The sequence below is a fragment of the Ichthyophthirius multifiliis genome (assembly GCF_000220395.1).
Source record: "Ichthyophthirius multifiliis unplaced genomic scaffold scaff_1120509250288, whole genome shotgun sequence".
In the NCBI taxonomy this organism is placed as follows: Eukaryota; Ciliophora; class Oligohymenophorea; order Hymenostomatida; genus Ichthyophthirius; species Ichthyophthirius multifiliis.
Genome location: NW_004086894.1, coordinates 81,105 through 100,436, shown reverse-complemented (window position 1 = coordinate 100,436; position 19,332 = coordinate 81,105). Strand labels below are relative to the sequence as shown.

The window sequence follows — 19,332 nt, the reverse complement described above, 5'->3', positions numbered from 1 at the left end:
TTTTTTTTAATTTATAAAAATATTATAATAATTATTTTAAAAAAACATAATAATATAAATAAATTATGCGTTTATGTATTTACAAACATAAATTTTATTAATAAAAAACTCAATAAATTAAATTTAAATATTTATTATTTAAATAAAAATATAATAAAAGTAAAAATATTAAAATTTGATAAATTAAAATTATTATTATTTATTACTTTAATAAAAAATTATATATTATTATTAAAAAAAAAATAATATAAAATATAATAAATAAAAAATAAATATAAATATATATATATATATATATATATTTGAATTATTTATATATAAATTATATTATAATAATAGTTTTATAATATATAAATTCTTTATTATTTTCAATCTTAAATTCATTTAAAATAATATATAATTAAAATTAATATATTTTAAATTTTTTATTATTTATTTTTTCTTTTAATTTTCTTTTTATTATTTTTATACTTATTTCCTTATATCCATTTTTATATTAGATATTTACATTTATTAGGATAAATATATTTTTTTTTAATATTTAAAAATAAATAATATATTTATTTTTTTCATTTATTTAGAGTTAAAAAAATAAGATAATTAAACAAAACAAAATTATAAAGTAAAACAATAAAATGTATTAATTAAAAAATAAAATTAACTAAATATAATATATTTTATATATGTAATATAGGGTAAAAATTATTTCAGAAGAACTACAATAATAAATCATAAATGGTTAATATATAAATTTTTCAATACATAGCATTATTCAAATAAATTTTTTTAAAAAATAGGTGGTTTTTTAGATTGTAAAGATTTTCATGACGGTACATGCCTATAAGAAGCATTAATAAGATTTTGTACCGTAGTAAAAAATTCATATAAATATTATATTCCAATACATTTAATTCCTTTATTAATTTTTAAACGTAAAAAACTAATGAAAGAGTATTAATTTTTTAATGAAATAAATGCATTTTTTTTTAATTATTTAAAATAAAACTAGACCAATAAAAACTATATCTTAAACATTATATAATTATTTAATATCTCTTTGTTTTATGGGAAGTTATGTAGCTATTTTAAAATATATGCTTTGTAAATCAAAAAACTTTAGAAGAAAAATTGATGGTATAAAATCTTTTAATATAATATATTTATTTATTAATACATGTTTTTCAAGGATGGAATCCTGCTATAGCAGCGTTTATAGCTGGATTTTCAGTCACTTTGGAACCTGAAGGAAGACGTTCTGAAATTGCATTATTTATTATGCCTAGATTTTTCGAAACTTTATGGAATTATTTAAAAAGAAGAAACATAGTAAGACCTATCCCAGGAGGAGAATTACTTGTTTTTGCATTTGCTATGGGAATTATTAATTATTTTTATTAAATGGAAGTAATATTGATAATATTTTTGAAAAAATATATAATATTAAATAAATTAAAAAAAAAGGAAAATGCGATTAAACCAACTTATCTGGCACTTTTTAAAAGATTTTGGGGAGTAAATTGATAAATTAAACAAGAAATAGAAATATATATTAAATAATATATGTATTACAATATTAAATATTTCTATTATTAATTTTAAATAAAAAATAATTAAATATATATAATAAAAAAAAAAATATATAAAAATATATTGTAAAATGATTACAAAATAGATTAAATAAAAATTGCTTTTAATTGTTAAAGATTTTCAAATTAATTAAAGTGATTAAAATTTATAAATATATAAAAATTATATATATATATATTTATATATAATTATATATATATATATATATATATATATATAAATTTATTTTTTTATATTTTTTTTTATATTTTTTTTTTTTACATTTTTTATATTCATTTATAAATAAAACTAAATAAATATATATTTAAAATTAAACACTAATTTTATAATATTATTTTATATAAAATTTAAAATAATTTTTATTATACATTTTTTAAAAGAAAAATAAAAATATTTTTTGAATACTTATTATTTTATAATATTATTTATATTATCTATTCTATATATAATATTAATAATTTTTAGTTTTATAGTATATTATATTTAAAAAATAATTATTTTATTTATTAATAAATTAATAATTGTATTTTTTATATTAATATTTTTTTTTTTTAGTATCATATTATTTGTTTATATAATTATTTTATTATTTAATATTCTAAATAAAAATTAAATATTATATTATTATATTATATATAAAAACTAATTAACTTTAAAATCAAACCAAAATTTTAAATTTATATAAACATACATAATTTTAATCTGGTTAACTTTCATATTTAATTTGAACAGCGTTAAAATAAATATTAATATGATTTCTATTTATATAAAAAATATATTATTTTTATTAAATATATTAATTTTACATAATCTAAAAGTAATATGTTATAATCCCATCTTATTTTTTTTCATAATTAAAATTTTATTGTAAATTTAGACGTTTTGTTAATTTTAAAGTATGGTATTTCTAAGCATAAAATTATAAATGATTTATTGATATTAACCCGTTTATTTAAAAATTTTTTATAATACAATTTCTTAGATCATTTTCTAGAATCAAAATCGCAATTGCCTTTAAATTTACAGAAACATTAAATGCAAAAGTATATTATCCAGAATAACCTTATGTGAAATAATAATCTTTTTTCCTTATATTTTTTTTTTTTAAAAAAATATAATAATTACATAATACATGTTTGTATTATTAACAACAAAATCATGGTTTTTAAATTCTTTTGATCTAAAAAAGTTAAGATTTTAAAAAAACTTTTAATTTCATATGTTGGTGAAGTAAGTTATAAATCTTCTATAATTTTTGTCTCTTTTATTTTTTTATTTAACATTTCTAAAAAAATATTAAAATACATGTTTTGATTGGAGCTATATTTTTTAAGGAGTTTATTTATTCAAAATTATAACCATCCGTATTAAAATAAATAAAATTTTAAATATTATTTTATTATTCATTTTGTTACTATTCACATTTTCTTAATAATTATTCATATTCTTTATATTTATTTTACAAATCTATAACAAGTTCAGTGTTCTTTAAGTTTTATGTCATTATCTATCTCAATTATTCTTTGTATTAATTGTTTTATTATAAAGATTATTCTAATTATTCTAAATATTTGAATTTTTTAAATTCAAGAAAATAAATAAATATAAACAATAAAAACATAAATGTCGTGGAAATTTTTTATAAAAATATATATTGCATTATTTATTTTTAATTTTACTAAAATTACAAAGCTTTAATAAATTTTTAAATAAATAAAATATTTTTGATAATTAAAAATAATAAAAAAAAAAGAATTTGTTAAATATATATAGGAAAAATATTTTTAATTGATATTAATTATTAAATAATATTATTATTATTATTTTCTTTTTTCTATTCTTGTTTATTTTTTTATTATTTAGATATTTTTTTTTTTTTTTTTTTTTCGAAACTAAAAAAATTCAATTACTTAGTTTTATTTTAATTATACTAAATATATTGAAAATTATATATATGAAATAAATAATAAAAATATTAAAATAATTAATTTATATAAAAAAATAAAAGAAATTAATTAATATTAATAAAACATATATAAGGTAACTTAAAAATATATCTAGGAAATAATAATGAAAGAATTTAAAAAGAAATCTCTGATTTCCACAAAACAGTAATAATAATAAAAAAAAAAGAACATAAAAAAATATATAAATTTTCATATTATTATAAAAATAAATATATAATTTTATAATCTTTAATATTTTTAATAAAAAATTCATAGTATTTAAGTCAGAAACTAGTAATATTAGAATACAATTAGTTAGAAACGATAAATAAAATTGGAAAGGGTATGCAAAGGACTTCTAAATATAAATATTTTAAAGGCAATAATAAAATTATAAATAAAGTAATAAAAAAACCGATATACAATAATACTAAGGAGAAATATTTTGAATAGATATTTAAATAAATAATAATTATTTTTATAATCCTCTAAATGTAAAATACAAAATAATATAATTGTTTTTAAAATATTTATATTATATAAAAAAAAGTTGAAATTTGATACAAGAATATAAAATTTTAACATCTCTTCATAGATAGGAGCAATTTGCTTAGATATTTTAAAAAATTATTGGTCTCTAGCTTTATCTATTAGAACTGCACTTTTATCTTTATAAGCATTAATGTGTGCCCCTGAACCAAATATTTTTATATTAGAATATTTTTTTCTGCTTTTTTTTTTTCAATAAAAATAGATGATTCTTAAGATGCTGTTTATGCAGGATAATATAAAGAATTATTAATTAAAACAACTTAAGAATGGACAAAAAATTATGCAAAAAGTAAAAATTTAAGATGAGAAAATATATAGATCAATTGAAATTGGATTAAACGAAAAAAAACAAATGTAAATAATGTCTATTTTTTTATAGTAATCTTTAATGAAATTTGGATATGAAATAGAATTTTAATTTAATTTTTTTTAAGGAGGAAATTAAAAGGTTTATATTTTTTTATTTATTTTTAAATATAAAATAAATATGTTTTTTATATTATTAATTATTAATAAATATACAATACTACATAAGAATTTTCAAATTAATGTATTAAATATAAAAATTTATAAATTTATTATTAGATTATTTCATAAAATTTTTTAATAAAATTGTATTGATAATTATTTATTTTATATAATAAAATTTATTGTATATTATTTAAAAATGTAATTTTTTATATTATTTTATAAATTAATATGTATATAAATTATAAAAGTATGAAAAAAAATAAACATAATAACAGAAAAATAAAAAATAAATTATAAAAACATAAGTATATATATATATATATATATATATATATTTATATATATATATTATAATTAAATATAAATTAAATGTAGAAATAATTATGATATATATTCAAAAAGAACTAAAACAAGAAAAAGACAAGATAATTCGAATATTTTTAAATGACGATACTGAAATAAGCGAAAATAAACACTGCAAAATATTATTAAAAAAAGGTTCTAAATTTCTAGATATTTAAGAAAAGCTAAGAAGAGGATTAAATTTTTATATAAAAAAGTTTCTTAGATTATACACAAATGAAGGAATAGAAATATATGAATAGGACCTATAATTTTTATAAGATGGTATAATGTTATTAGCTAGTGATGGACAAGAGTATAACTCTTCAAAAAGTTTTTCTGAATATAAGAAATTAAAAGTATTAGGATAAGGAGGATTCGGAAAAGTTATTTTAGGAGAACATAGATTTACAAAACAAAAAGTAGCAATAAAAATAGTAGATACAAATTTAATTAGTAACGCTTCCGATATTGATATGGTTTTTAGAGAAGCTGAAGTTTAAATAATAAAATATATATATATAAATCTATATATATATATATATATATATAATACATAATTTTTTTATTTATATATTTTATTTATATATTATTTTAAAGTTATTAAAAAGTTTAAAGCATAAAAATATTGTAACAATATATAATTGTTATACTTTGAAAACAATGTAAGTAGTATATATAATGGAACATCTTTCTGGTGGCGAATTATTAGAATATGTATAAAAAAAAGGAAGATTATGTGAAATTGAAGCAAGGGAATTTTTTTCTTAAATAGTAGAAGGAATCAGATATTGTCATTCAGAAAATTTAGTACATAGAGATTTAAAATTAGAAAATATTCTACTGAAATCTATCGATGATAAATGTATTAAAATTATTGATTTTGGAATTTCGGGAATGGGAAATACTAATCATTAAAAAATAAATATAGGATCTTTAAGATATATGTCTCCAGAAGTTCTGTAAAATAAAATTAAACATATATAACCTAGTATTGATATTTGGAGTTTAGGTGTCATTTTATATGGTCTTTTATGCGGATATTTACCATTTAATGGTAATAATAGTCAAGAAATAACTAATTAAATTTGTTAAAAAAATTATATTTTTCCATAAGATTTAGAAAATTAATTAAGTAATGAAATAAAAGATTTATTTGAGAAAATTTTTTAGATAAAACCAGATTTAAGAATAACTGCGGGATAAATTTAAAATCATCCATGGATGTGTTAGGTTTTTTATTTATATATATATATATATATATATATATATATATATATAATATATACTTATACTTATACTTATTATTAGACTATGTTTTTTAAAAAAATATCTAATATTAAAAATTCCAAAAATAGTAAATTTTTAGTATATTTATGTTTAATAAATAAAATTAAAATATGTAAATAAAAAGTTAGCATTAAAAAAGATATAACGCGTGTTTAATATATGAATAATATAAGGGAAAACACATATAATTTTAATTGTATCAAAGATGTCACTTCTTAATTGAAAATAAAGATGCATTAAGCATTTGGATTTCGTAATAATTTAAGAGAAAATAATAAATTTGGTATTATTAAAGAAAGCACAAAATTATATTTAAGAGAAAATACGAAATTTAATATGAGAGAAAATACGAAATTTAATATGAGAGAAAACACTAACAATTTTTCGCTTAAATATTAAAATCCAAATTCTTAAATAGATAAAAATTCTCTTTCTCGTTTATTAAAATTTAATGTATAAGAAAATACGAAAGCTGATAATATTTTAAAAAGAACAAAAAATTTTTTTAAAAAAAAATCTTCTAATAATAATAGTTCTTAAGAATCACTAGAAGAAAATTCTTATATTATTAATAATAATACTATTTATAATCATTAAGATGTTATAAATTAACACATTGAACGTATAAAAAAAATAGTTATGTATACTGAAGAATAAAACGATTCATAATAATAATTAGAATAGGAACAAAAATAGAAATCAAATAATTAGTCAAGTTAAAATATGTTTTTACCTTAAATTAATTTTGCTAATTAAAATTCAGGGAAAGAAAGTGAGAAAGAAATTAGTTCTTATAAATAAATTAAAAATTTAGAAACTAGCACATAAAATAATATTAAATAAGAAATTGCTAATAACACTAGTTCAAATATTGTTTAAGAATAGGAATCCTTATAAAATAATGATAATAATAGTAACAAATAATAATTTCTATATGGTGTTAATATGGTCTATATTTAAAGAAATAAGTACTTTTTGTTTTTTAAATAAAAAAATATTATTTTTTATTTATATAGAAGACTTTAAAAATAATAAGGAGATATTAGATTATAAATAAATAAAGATTACGGAGGGATATATGTCCCTAATTAAATTGGGTATATTAAATATACTGCGGGAACTAATCTAAGAGATATTAATCATCGTAGAATTTTTTATTCTCCTATTAAAAAAAATTAAAATGATATAACTAAAGAAAAAATAAACGATAAATAAAATTAATCGGCATGATATATTTATATATTATTTATTATAATTTTTTAATACTTATTGTACACAATATAGTGAATAAATAAATTTATTTATATAAGAAATTTAATATATAATATAAATAAAGAAAATATAAAAATTTAAAAGTATTTAATATTTTTTTTTTTACTTTTAAATAAATAAATAAAAAATAAAAGATATACAAAATACATTATTTTTATATAGAAATAAAAGTTATCAATTTTAAATTAATTTTTTTAAAAAAAAAATAAAATAAAAAAATGGACCATAAATAATAACCAATAAACAATAAACCATTTTATCGCGAAGCACATATTTAATATTTATTATCCCTTGAAAATTCCAAAGACTTAGAGTCGATAGGTTATTATTTAAGCGAACACCTTCGTTTAGGGGGCGCTTATTGGAGTATTAATGCTTTAAAATGTTTAAAAGTCGAACTTCCTGAAGAAAAGCGATTATAATTAATTTCTTGGGTGAAATCTTGTCAAAATGAAGATGGTGGATTTGGCGGAAACATTCTACATGATTCACATTTGACATCTACACATTATGCAGTTTTAGTTTTGATTTTATTAAAAGCCTTATAGGAAATTGATGCCGAAAAAGTAGTTTAATATATAAAAACTTTACAAAAAGAAGACGGTAGTTTTATGGGAGATAAATGGGGAGAAGTGGATACTCGTTTTTCTTATTGCGGTTTGAGCTGTTTGGCTTTATTAAATAGACTGGAGGAGGTTAATGTTAAAAAGGCATGCGAGTTTGTACTTTTATGTAGAAATTTTGACGGAAGTTTCGGCGGATAGCCAGATGCAGAAAGTCATGGGGCGTATGTTTTCACAGGAGTAGGTGCTTTGAAAATTGGAGGTTTTTTAAATAGTATCGATAAAGATGCTTTGGGGTATTGGCTTAGTGAAAGATAGACTAGCAAAGGAGGATTTAATGGTAGACCGGAAAAATTAGCAGATGTATGTTATAGTTGGTGGATTTTTTCGGCTTTTAAAATGATTAAAAGATAGTAATGGATTGATTGTGGGAATTTAGAGTAATTTATAATAGATTGTTAAGATGAAAAAGGAGGAATTGCGGATAGACCGGATAATTGTGTTGATGTTTTTCATTCGTTTTTTGGAATTGCGGCTTTAAGCTTACTTGATGGGGAAAAATATTAGTTAGATTAAATTGATCCCACTTTTGCGTTACCGAAGAGTGTTTTAAGAAATTAGTTCTAACATTTAGTTTATTTGGTAGATGATGATTGTTGAGTATGTTAGTTTTTTTGTTTTGTTTATTTTTTAGTTTTGATTTATGTTGTTTTGTTTGAATTTTATGTATATTTTGTTTGGGTATTTATAATATATTTATTTTAGAAAATTAATTTTTATAAATATATAATTTATATGGATTATAAATAAGGATTTATTAGAATTCTTTTCTAAAATAATATTATCAAATATATGTATTATTTGTTTAATTAATTTTTGCTTTGTTTTCTGATTACTATTCTACTTTTTCTTCTTATTGTGTTTTTAAAATTTTTTAAACACCTTTTATTTCTTCTAATACTTAGTTTACTTTTTCAGAAGTTTCAGTACTAGTTTTTATTTTTATAAAACATTAATTATAGATAATTTTTACTTATTAGATATTTCATTTAGAATTTATAAAGAAGTATTTAATTTATTTACAATATTTTAATATTCATTTTATTCTAAAATAAATTAATAATTTTTATGCTATGTGTTATCCTTATTAGAGTTGTTTTAATATTATTGTTAATTGCTTTACATAAATTAGTTTTATTAATTTTAAGTTTGTAACATATTTTCTTTATATGTTTGTTATAAAATATCTGCTTATTATTATTATTAAACATTATTATCATTATTGCTAAATAAATTCAAATTCTTATAAAATGTTTATTATTTCATTATTTGCTAATTATTATTTTAATCATTTAAAATATTTTCTTTAATATTTTTTAAAAAATTATATATGCATATATATATATATATATATAATTATATATATGTATTAATAATTATAATTAAAAAGAAAAATTTATTAACTAAATAATTACCCTTAATTTAAAAAGATTATTCAATGATAGATTTAATATTTTCGACTGGTGGAAATTTTAAAAATCTTTATAAACAATCCGAAGATTCTTCTTTTTCCAAAACTATATATATATATATATATATATATATATATATATATATATTTTATATTTTATATTTTTATTTTATATGTTATATTTTACATTTTATATTTTATTTTTTATATTTTATTTTTTATATTTTATATATGTATTTATATATAAATATATTTTTTTAATACTTTATTATCTAACAAATTAAATCATAGCTAAACATATACAATCAATTAAAAAAAAATTATTTTCAATACTTTTATTTTAAAAATATTCAAAAAAAATACTATCCCATATTAAAAACGAGTCACTTAAATGATATTCTCTAGTATGTACACATCTTATCCATCTTAAAAGAAAAATTTACATTTCTACATTTAATAATTTTATATGTTTAAATAATTCTATATCTATAATTTTCAAATAATGATTTTATATTTTTCCTATTCTTATTAAAATTGCTTATTATTTTTTAGAACTTATATTATAATCTGATTTTTTTTTTGCATTTTCACATAAATAAGGCCTAAACATTTCTAAATGACCTGCTTCCATCATTTTGTTGAATATTTGATAAACGTCTGCCTCTGCGAAATCCGGATTAATAAAACTTTATGCAATTTCATATATTTTACTATCTTCATATTAGTTATTTTTTATATATAAACTTTCAGAAAAATAAATTACTAGAAAACTTGCTATTAATTCATTCATACCTTTTATTATAAATTTATACATAAATTATTTGTTTCATTATTATTTTATATTATATATAAACCTTATCTATAAGAAACATCATTATTTTTTTTACTATAAACAAAAAGGATATTCGACATAATTTGTTTTATATTTAAATTATTAAAAAATGGTTTATCTTAATAAGTCCTATCGACATCTTTTTTTATTTCACTTTTTAATTCATTATCCTCAAAATATCCAGGTCTTACTGTCTTTTTTTTTTAAAAAAAAAAAATTATATTATATAATTTTTTTTTATTTTTACATTTTATATGTTTTTTGCTAATGGATTAAATACTTGTTTAGGCTTATTTTCTTATTTTAATATTTGCTTATTATATGATTCCCATAATTATTTATATTCCTATCTATGTTTTTTTAATTAGTCAAGTTTTTCATCTTATGATTATTCTGATTAAAATATCCCTAAAAGAATCCTCCAAACATTAAATCTTATTTAGAGATTTTCCAATTAAATATTTTTTAGAATATCTAATAATTCGTCTATATTATCTAATGAATTTAAAATATATTTTTAAAAATTAGAAAATGAAAATGCTTATTCTAAATCTGGACTTTTTTTAAAATAATTATAAATGTATAAATTTATGTTTTTAATTTTTTTTAAGTTTATATTTTTACAATTCTTATTTATGTTTATCGTTTATTTTTGCACATGAAATTATTATTTATTCAGTATCCATATTTATTTTTATATTTTTACTTTTTATTTTTTGACAAAAAATAAATTAAGAAAATGTGTTTATATTTATAATATTTTTTTATATATATATTTCTATTTTAAATTAATATTTATATTAATATTAATATATATATATATATATTTTTATTATATTATATTTATTTTATCAGTCTTCTGCAAAATATTTCTATTTGTTTATTTTATTTATAATTATATAATTTTTTTGTTTTATTTATTTATAAATAAAAACATTATTTTTTTAAATATAATATTTATAATAAAAATAAATTTTTCAAAAAATAATAAGATAGTTTAATTTTAAAATTTACTAAAAATTAAAATAAAAAAGATTAAAATTAAATTTCCAATAATATAAAAACTAAAAAATGATAAATTACATAAAATTAATAACTAAATCATAATTAAAATTCATAAAAAATACAAAATATTTAAAACCATAAATATTTCCAAATATAATTTTAAAAATTTAATAAAAAAATACTTTACAACGGATAATAACAATAATTAAGATAATCCAAATTAAAAAATTATTAAAATTATAATTCTTCAAATACATATGATAATGATTTTTTCCAGAAAAGAACTTAAGTGAGTTAATACTATTAATTAAAAGAAGAGGATATATAATATTAATTGGAAAAACATAACTTTAAATTCATTAATTCAACAAACGGGGAATTTATAAGAGTCTAATGGTGCCCTTTTTGTCCAAAACAGCATAATGATGATCCCACAAATGCCTATAGATTGAACATAAAGAAATAAAATGGTTCATTTAATTGCTTTAGATGTTCAATAAAAGGTTCATGGTATGATTTTAAGAATCTATTGTCAAAAAATATAATTTTAAATGACTATTTAAAATATTAAAATGAGTTTTAAAATTAAATGGAGAGTCAATTAGACGATAGTGAATTTCACATATATATATAGTAATTATTAAATAATGAAGAATTTAAAAATGAAATTGAATATTTAACGGGTAAATAAAATAAAGAACAAAGACATTTAAAATTGGAAGTTTTATAAAAATATAAAGTAGGAATTGGAATGGAAAATTTTATAAATAAAAACGGAGAAAATTAGAATATATGCTGCATTTACTTTCCGATGTTTAAAAAAATAAATAGAAATATAAAAAATGTCTTTTAGGATGAAAATAATAATGATAAATAAATTAGTACTAGTATATATAAATTAGTTAAATGTAAAATAAGAGGAGTAGGTAAGGAAAATAAATAATTTATGAGAATGAAACCTTCTGGATAATCAAGGTATAAAAAATATAATATTTATTTATATATAAAAATAAAAAAATATTTATAAATATTATATATAATTATATATATATATATTTATATATTTTTGTATTTATGTATATATTTTTATTTATAGTGGGCTTTTTGGATTAAACACTGTACCTATTAATGCCAAAGAAATAGTTATAACAGAGGGAGAATATGATGCTATGGCAGTTTTTTAAGAAACAGGCATTCCTAGTATTTCGTTACCTAATGGGGCATGTAATTTACCTTGTTAGGTTATAAATTGCTTGGAACAATTCGAAAAAATTTACCTTTGGATGGATAATGATTAGGCTGGGTAAAATAATTACCCTAAAATAGCAGAGAAATTAGGTTTAAATAGATCTTTTATTGTCTTAACTAAAAATGGAGAAAAGGACGCTAATGATGTATTGAGAAAAAACCCACATAAAATGATATAATATATAAAGGAAGCAAGAACGATTCATGATAAAAATATCCTTAAATTCGAAGATATTAAAGAATAAGTATATAACAGAATATTTAAATTTGATTTAAATTAAGGAGTAAAATGTTCATCTTTTTAATTCTATAACGAAAAAATAAAAGGATTAAGAAAAGGGGAAATGACTGTACTTACAGGGCCAACAGGTTCCGGAAAAACTACATTTTTATCATAATTATCGTTAGATTTTTGTTCTAAAGTATACAAATTAATATGCATAATTAAATATATATATATATTTATATATATATATATATTTTTATATATATATATATATATATTTTTTTTTTTCTTTATTTATAAATTTTTTAGTAAGTTCCAACTTTATGGGGATCTTTTGAAATAAAAAATGAGATTTTAGCAACTAATATGGTTTTATAATATAGTAATGAAAATTTGTTCAAAAGTCCCGAAAAATTTATTTATTGGTCTGAGTAATTTTAGAACATTCCTATGTATTTTATGTCTTTTTTTGGTTCCACAAATATTAATAATATTTTAGAAACAATTGAATATTCGATCTATGCTTATAATATATAACATGTGATTATTGATAATTTATAGTTCCTTTTAGGTACTTAAGGGAAAGGATTTGATAAATTTGATTTATAAGATAAGGCTATAGAAAATTTTAGGAAATTAGCTACTGAAAAAAACATTCATTTAACTTTAGTTATTCATCCTAAAAAAGTTGATGATAGAGAAGATTTGAATATATCGTCAGTATTTGGAAGCGCAAAAGCTACTTAGGAAGCCGATTAAGTAATTATTATGTAAAATAGAGAACATTATAGAGTTATTGATATCAAAAAGAATAGATTTGATGGAGATATTGGAAAAAAAGCAATTATATTTGATAAAGGAACTAAGAGGTTTATAGAAATAACCATTGCAGATGTCTAATAATTAGTTAATGGGAAAATAAAACCTAATGAATTAATAAAATAAATTAAGGAAGAAAAATATAATTAAGAAAAAGAAACAAATAATAAAAAAGGAGGAAGCAATAATAACGGTGGAGATAATAATAACGAAAGTGGTAATAATAATAATAATAATAATAATAATAATAATAATAATAATAATAATAATAATAATAATAATAATAATTAAAATTATGAAATTAATGAAAATGATTGTAATAATGTAAATTAAGAAAATAAAGGTTATTAAGGAAATCATATAAATCATAAGGATAGTTTATCTAATAATGTAAATAAATATAAAATAGATTGTGAATTAGAAAATAATTAAATCGAAGATTAATTAGATTAGAATTTATTGTCTGATAAAACAAATGAAATAATAACATAAATAAATACATCAAATTTAAAGGATGATTATAAAAAAACATCTCATTTGAAAAAATTTGGAGATACTTTAAATCCTTTAGATAAGCTTGAAAAAGATAATTAAATATAAAAAATAAAAGATGAGATAATTAATAATACATATTTAGTTTATGATCAAGCCGATGAAATAAATGATGCTTTATTAGAAGAATAGGCGAAAAAAATTCTATTATAAGATTAAAATTAAATACTTAAAAAATTAAATTAATATGAATACGAGGAGGAAGTAGATGATGATTATGAAGAAAATGAACCTATTTATTATAATAATGAAATATATACAATATAATAAGATAATAAAAATTATAAAAAAAGTTTTTTTAATGATGAAGAACCTATTGATCCGGAAAGAAGAGAGAAATTAATAGGAGAAAATAAGAAATTAAATTAATATAAAAAATATAATAATAATAAAGAAATGAGTAGAGAATAAATAAAAAATATGTTTGAAAATAATAAATATTATAGAAATAATAAAAATTAAGAATTTTATAATAATAATAGGAAAAAAAATATTTGAAAGATTTCAAATATTTATATAAAATAATTTTATATATTAAATATATTAAAATAAATATATAAAAATTTATTTATTTATATCTATTTTATTAATATTATATTTAATATTTATAAATTATTTTTTAGAAAAAATTATTAAAATCATTATATTAATAATTATTATTTTTATTTTTATTTTTATTATTATTATTATTATTATAATTATTATTAATTTTATTATTATTATTATTATTTATTACTTATTTCGTTTTCTATTTATTTGATTTGATTTTCATTATCTTATTTTTTTTTATTAACACTTACATAAATATTTTTTATTGCATTATCATATATTGATTTATCTTATTTTTAACTTTAATTACATGATTATGAACTTGCACTTTTTGCTAAATTTCCAAATTTAAACATAATTTTTTCATTAAAATTTTAAGCTTTTTATCTTATATATATATATATATATATATATATATATATATATATTAATATATATATATATATATTTTAAATAATATAAATACTTGATATATTGTGTTTACTTATCTTCTTTTATTGATACCTAATTCGAAGGTATTTAATGTTTAATATCTTAGAATAATTTATTAAGAAAACTACTTTCGCATTCTTTTTTTGCTTAAATTTTCAGGTCTTGGACTGTTGTATTAATTTATTTTTATTTTTCTTCTATTAATTATTTTATAAATATATCATATTTCTTAAATTAATATATTTATTATTCTTCTTTATGTTAATTTTAATTATTATATTATTCAATATATTCTTTTAATTTTTTAACCTAGAATTTATCATCATGTTTTAATATTAATTCCTTTAAATTTTCTCGTTTTTTTTTTTTTCTAGAGTTTAATAATTATATGATTTGCTTTTATTATTATTTTTAGTTTTCTTTTCTTTCTTCTATCTAAGATAATGTTCTATAATGATTATTAAATAAAAGAGTATCCTATTTTACCTCTATTTGTGATTAATTAATATTTAAAATATTATCTAGTTTATTATTTATTTTTTTATTTTTTTCTTAACTTAGATTTCCATAGATTTTCTTATTAATATATTTTTATTTTATTTTTATATTTTTAATTTACTTTTAATTGTATAGAGTTTATTTAAAAATCTTGTTCTTTTTTTTATATTGAAATTTAATTTGAAATTTCAATGAAGTCTTAGTTTATTTATTTTAAAGAGTTAAATTATTTTACTTCTAGCATTTTTTTACATATTAATTATTGGGTGAAATAATCTAAATTTTATATAGAATTATTATTTAGTTAATATATTTATTGTATATTTTCATATGTTTAGTTATTATTTTTAAAATATTTTGATGAAATGTTAGTATATTACTATATATATATATATATATAAATATTTATATATATATATATATATAATTTATATTTTTTACTTTTTTGAAATTATTATTTTTTTCTTATTAAATTTTAAATATTAAAGTTTTATAATCTTTATTTGGGTAATTAAATAAAAAATTTTCGTAATATTTATTTTTATTTATTTTCTATTTTTTTTAAGAAATAGAATTGTTCATTGTATTATCTTATTATACTGAAATTTATTTCGAAAAAAAAATTCTTTCATTATTATTTATATTTTTAGACAAAGTTTAAATAGTAGTACTTTCTTCTTCATTTTGGAAAGTACTGAGAATGTTTTCTTTATTTTTAGTTGAAAATTTAGACTATTCTATAGTATTATTATTTTTATTATCTAAAGAATTATATTTTATAATAAATTAGCTATTATTTAATTCTTTAATTCTATATTTATTGTATAAAAATTGATTAAAAACATTATTTATTTCTTAATTTAAATTTCTATTTTTCTAATTTTTTTATTCACTCAAATAATTTGTTTTAATTTAAAATGCGTTTTTTATTATTTTATTTATTTCCCCCGTTTATTCTTGATATTAAGAGTATTTTTCAAAATATTGTTTTTCATAAGTATTTGTTATTATCTTCATTTCCATATTTTGATTTAAATATTTTCTCACTATCCAGCTTGCCAGCTTTACTGTTTCAGTATGTTTTTCAAGATTTTCTTTATATTCGTATATTATATGCCCATATATTAATACTAATATCAATTTCTTTATATATAATTCATATTTTCGTTTATGTTTTCGGTTAATTTTAAAATTTTAATCTTATAATTTTGAATTATAATTGTCAAAATAATAAAAACTAACTAATTTTTATAATAATATGCATATTACTACTATTTCATCTAAGCAGCTATCAAATCTTTATTTTATTAAAAAAAAAAAATTAAATTTATTATATAAAATATTTTTATTTTTAAACTGTTCCGATTGTAAATAAACTAAAATTATTTCATATTTTAATGAACAACATATATCTATTGTTGAAATATCCTTATTTAATAATTATTAATTTTTTAAAAAATTAATAATACTATAGAATTCATATATTCTTATTTTATTAATATATTGTTTGCAATTTACAAGTATTTTAAAGATAACTCATGTTATCCCTAGCTTAATAAATATAAATTATCATATTATAAAAAAAGAATAATTATTTATATGTATTATATATATATATATATATATATATATATATATATATATATATATATATATATATATATATATTATTATTAATTTATATACATTTTGTAAAATTAAAATAGCTTATAACATAATTAAATTAGTTATTTCCAATATTCATTTATATGAAACTCAACTTATTTTATTTAAAATATATTTACTTTTAAAAATAATTTTTAAAACTTTATTATTTGTCTTATTATTTATTATTATTTTTATCTTTAATATAATTTCTGTTAATATAATCCTATTATTCAATAGTAAATTAAACTAATGATTTTCTTTCTTAATTTTTTGATAATATTTCATACCATATTTTTATTTTTTGAACACATTAATTAAGAATTTTAATAGTTGAAACATTTTATCCAAATTTATTTTTTTATTAATATTTATTTAAAATTTTTAATGAACAAAAAATAAAAATTCGACATTATTAAATTAATTGTTAATTATTTAATAAAAATTATGACTATTTTTTATCTTGCTTTTAAATTATTTATATGATCTTTTTAAAATATCCTTATTGTATTAACTTTTAATATTCAAAAAAATATTATTAGTTATATTTTATATCCATTAAAAAAAAATAACTTGAATTAAATTTTTATTTAATATTATATAATTATAATAATAAACAAAATAACTGTAATAGTATATATAAAAAAAATAAATAAATTATTTTTATGTTATAAAAAAATTGAATGAATAAATAATATATAAATATTTATATATTATATATATATATATATATATATTTTATATATATATATATATGATTATATATATATACATATTTATATGTATTTTATAATTCTTTTTCTTTATAAATATCTATATATTTATTATTAAATATTAATATTAAATATTATTTTATATACATATTTCATTATAAAATTTTAATATAATTTAAAAAAAAAATATAAATTTAAAAAATGGCTGAAAACGAAATTATTATAAATGATTAAATAAGTAATGAAAGTTTAATTCTATTATTAAAGGAAAAAATAAAAGAAATAAAAGTTACAAGTACCAAATTATCAAAGCTTGAAGCAAAATACATAAAAAATTACAAAGAATAAAAACTTTTAAAAAAAGATTTAGAAAATATAATCTAATTTTTACAAAAGCATATTTTTAATGAAAAATAATATATATTTAATTAGCCTATAAATCCTGGTGAAATTGATTATAATTATCTATGTTAATTATGGGGAAAAAGGGAATAGGAATAAGGAAAAAAATAATAATATTAATAAAATGGGGATTTATTTGAAGAAATAAAATAATTAAATAATGAATTAAAAAGTAAAAACGAAGTTATTTTGAGTTTAGAGAAAATAAAAGAGCAATTTGAAAGCTTTAAAGCTGAATAATTATTAAAGGACATGTAATAAAATAAATAGAATTAAAACTTGTTCAGTAAAAAAATGGCGAATTCTTAAAAATTAAATGACTATTTAAAACTTAGAAATGAGATTGAGTTTTTATTGGAAAAAAATAAATAATTGGAAAATTCCTTAATGTAAAAAAATATTAAAGAAAATGATAAAATTGAATCTTTTAAAGAAGAAAAAAATTTATAAACAGAAGTAATTGATGGAGATATTAAAAAATAAATTGAATATTTAAAAAAAATAATAATGAAGTAAAAAAACCGAAGAAAGTTAGGAATTCTAATAAGAAAATTTATTTAATATAAATTTATTTAAATCAAATTCGATAGATAATATTAATATAGGTAATTTAAAAAAAGATACAAATTAATAGAACTAATAATCGTAACAATAATAAGTTAATAGTGAATATCTCAAAAATGTTATTGTTTAGTATATTGCTTATTTAGAAGGACATGATTATTATGAGGCTTAACTGCTATAAACTTCTATATTAAAAATTCTAAAAACAAATTAAGATGATATTTCAAAAATTAATAAAGCTAAAGAGAGAGCTACTTTATGGCATGCTACAAAAAATTATATAACAAATAAATTTATATGATAATTTTTATATGATTTTATTTAATACTTAATAAACATATGAAAAGGAAAACT

At 16.0% G+C, this 19,332-nt stretch overlaps 6 protein-coding genes across 6 annotated transcripts, besides 45 other annotated features; 4 read left to right on the top strand and 2 right to left on the bottom strand. All coding sequences in view use genetic code 6, as the record gives it.

Annotated features, from left to right (window-relative positions):
- Positions 1–73: 73 nt before the first annotated feature.
- IMG5_063070 (hypothetical protein) lies at positions 74–1,521 on the top strand (the record flags this gene model as incomplete). The annotated part of the gene is made up of 3 exons (XM_004036990.1): positions 74–951; positions 1,010–1,134; positions 1,187–1,521. 3 exons carry the CDS (start codon positions 74–76, stop codon positions 1,519–1,521), a joined length of 1,338 nt encoding a protein of 445 aa, XP_004037038.1.
- Positions 195–242: a microsatellite.
- Positions 210–285: a microsatellite.
- Positions 273–302: a microsatellite.
- Positions 415–467: a microsatellite.
- Positions 607–660: a microsatellite.
- A 25-nt stretch (positions 1,522–1,546) lies between the features above and the next one.
- Positions 1,547–1,592: a microsatellite.
- A 6-nt stretch (positions 1,593–1,598) lies between these two features.
- Positions 1,599–1,642: a microsatellite.
- Positions 1,602–1,658: a microsatellite.
- A 92-nt stretch (positions 1,659–1,750) lies between these two features.
- Positions 1,751–1,806: a microsatellite.
- Position 1,807: 1 nt separating this feature from the next.
- Positions 1,808–1,855: a microsatellite.
- Positions 1,813–1,843: a microsatellite.
- Positions 1,823–1,855: a microsatellite.
- A 215-nt stretch (positions 1,856–2,070) lies between these two features.
- Positions 2,071–2,116: a microsatellite.
- Positions 2,078–2,180: a microsatellite.
- A 1,373-nt stretch (positions 2,181–3,553) lies between these two features.
- Positions 3,554–3,609: a microsatellite.
- Positions 3,610–4,862: 1,253 nt separating this feature from the next.
- Positions 4,863–4,909: a microsatellite.
- Positions 4,863–4,918: a microsatellite.
- A 21-nt stretch (positions 4,919–4,939) lies between these two features.
- IMG5_063060 (protein kinase domain protein) lies at positions 4,940–7,418 on the top strand (the record flags this gene model as incomplete). The annotated part of the gene is made up of 4 exons (XM_004036989.1): positions 4,940–5,395; positions 5,499–5,955; positions 6,210–6,255; positions 7,205–7,418. 4 exons carry the CDS (start codon positions 4,940–4,942, stop codon positions 7,416–7,418), a joined length of 1,173 nt encoding a protein of 390 aa, XP_004037037.1.
- Positions 5,410–5,450: a microsatellite.
- Positions 5,458–5,495: a microsatellite.
- Positions 5,462–5,489: a microsatellite.
- Positions 6,142–6,186: a microsatellite.
- Positions 6,504–6,559: a microsatellite.
- Positions 6,504–6,571: a microsatellite.
- A 260-nt stretch (positions 7,419–7,678) lies between the features above and the next one.
- Positions 7,679–8,683, top strand: IMG5_063050 (hypothetical protein; the record flags this gene model as incomplete). The annotated part of the gene is made up of 1 exon (XM_004036988.1): positions 7,679–8,683. The coding sequence occupies one exon, from the start codon at positions 7,679–7,681 to the stop codon at positions 8,681–8,683; it is 1,005 nt and encodes a 334-aa protein (XP_004037036.1).
- A 9-nt stretch (positions 8,684–8,692) lies between these two features.
- Positions 8,693–8,740: a microsatellite.
- Positions 8,694–8,728: a microsatellite.
- A 559-nt stretch (positions 8,741–9,299) lies between the features above and the next one.
- IMG5_063040 (TBC1 domain member) lies at positions 9,300–11,012 on the bottom strand (the record flags this gene model as incomplete). The annotated part of the gene is made up of 6 exons (XM_004036987.1): positions 9,300–9,355; positions 9,499–9,600; positions 9,759–10,286; positions 10,349–10,520; positions 10,574–10,883; positions 10,951–11,012. 6 exons carry the CDS (start codon positions 11,010–11,012, stop codon positions 9,300–9,302), a joined length of 1,230 nt encoding a protein of 409 aa, XP_004037035.1.
- Positions 9,409–9,450: a microsatellite.
- Positions 9,418–9,449: a microsatellite.
- Positions 9,602–9,642: a microsatellite.
- Positions 9,638–9,725: a microsatellite.
- A 58-nt stretch (positions 11,013–11,070) lies between the features above and the next one.
- Positions 11,071–11,178: a microsatellite.
- A 620-nt stretch (positions 11,179–11,798) lies between these two features.
- On the top strand, positions 11,799–14,040 carry IMG5_063030 (hypothetical protein; the record flags this gene model as incomplete). The annotated part of the gene is made up of 6 exons (XM_004036986.1): positions 11,799–11,841; positions 12,234–12,306; positions 12,428–13,001; positions 13,115–13,564; positions 13,757–13,841; positions 13,997–14,040. 6 exons carry the CDS (start codon positions 11,799–11,801, stop codon positions 14,038–14,040), a joined length of 1,269 nt encoding a protein of 422 aa, XP_004037034.1.
- Positions 12,348–12,394: a microsatellite.
- Positions 12,349–12,407: a microsatellite.
- Positions 12,389–12,425: a microsatellite.
- Positions 13,028–13,079: a microsatellite.
- Positions 13,028–13,083: a microsatellite.
- Positions 13,843–13,912: a microsatellite.
- A 564-nt stretch (positions 14,041–14,604) lies between the features above and the next one.
- Positions 14,605–14,641: a microsatellite.
- Positions 14,642–14,828: 187 nt separating this feature from the next.
- Positions 14,829–14,917: a microsatellite.
- A 197-nt stretch (positions 14,918–15,114) lies between these two features.
- Positions 15,115–15,173: a microsatellite.
- Positions 15,115–15,186: a microsatellite.
- A 555-nt stretch (positions 15,187–15,741) lies between these two features.
- Positions 15,742–15,781: a microsatellite.
- Positions 15,782–16,035: 254 nt separating this feature from the next.
- Positions 16,036–16,081: a microsatellite.
- Positions 16,082–17,251: 1,170 nt separating this feature from the next.
- Positions 17,252–17,323: a microsatellite.
- Positions 17,324–17,993: 670 nt separating this feature from the next.
- Positions 17,994–18,081: a microsatellite.
- Positions 18,082–18,124: 43 nt separating this feature from the next.
- Positions 18,125–18,149: a microsatellite.
- A 15-nt stretch (positions 18,150–18,164) lies between these two features.
- Positions 18,165–18,687, bottom strand: IMG5_063020 (hypothetical protein; the record flags this gene model as incomplete). The annotated part of the gene is made up of 1 exon (XM_004036985.1): positions 18,165–18,687. Exon 1 carries the CDS (start codon positions 18,666–18,668, stop codon positions 18,165–18,167), a length of 504 nt encoding a protein of 167 aa, XP_004037033.1. The 5' UTR covers positions 18,669–18,687.
- Positions 18,688–19,332: the final 645 nt, after the last annotated feature.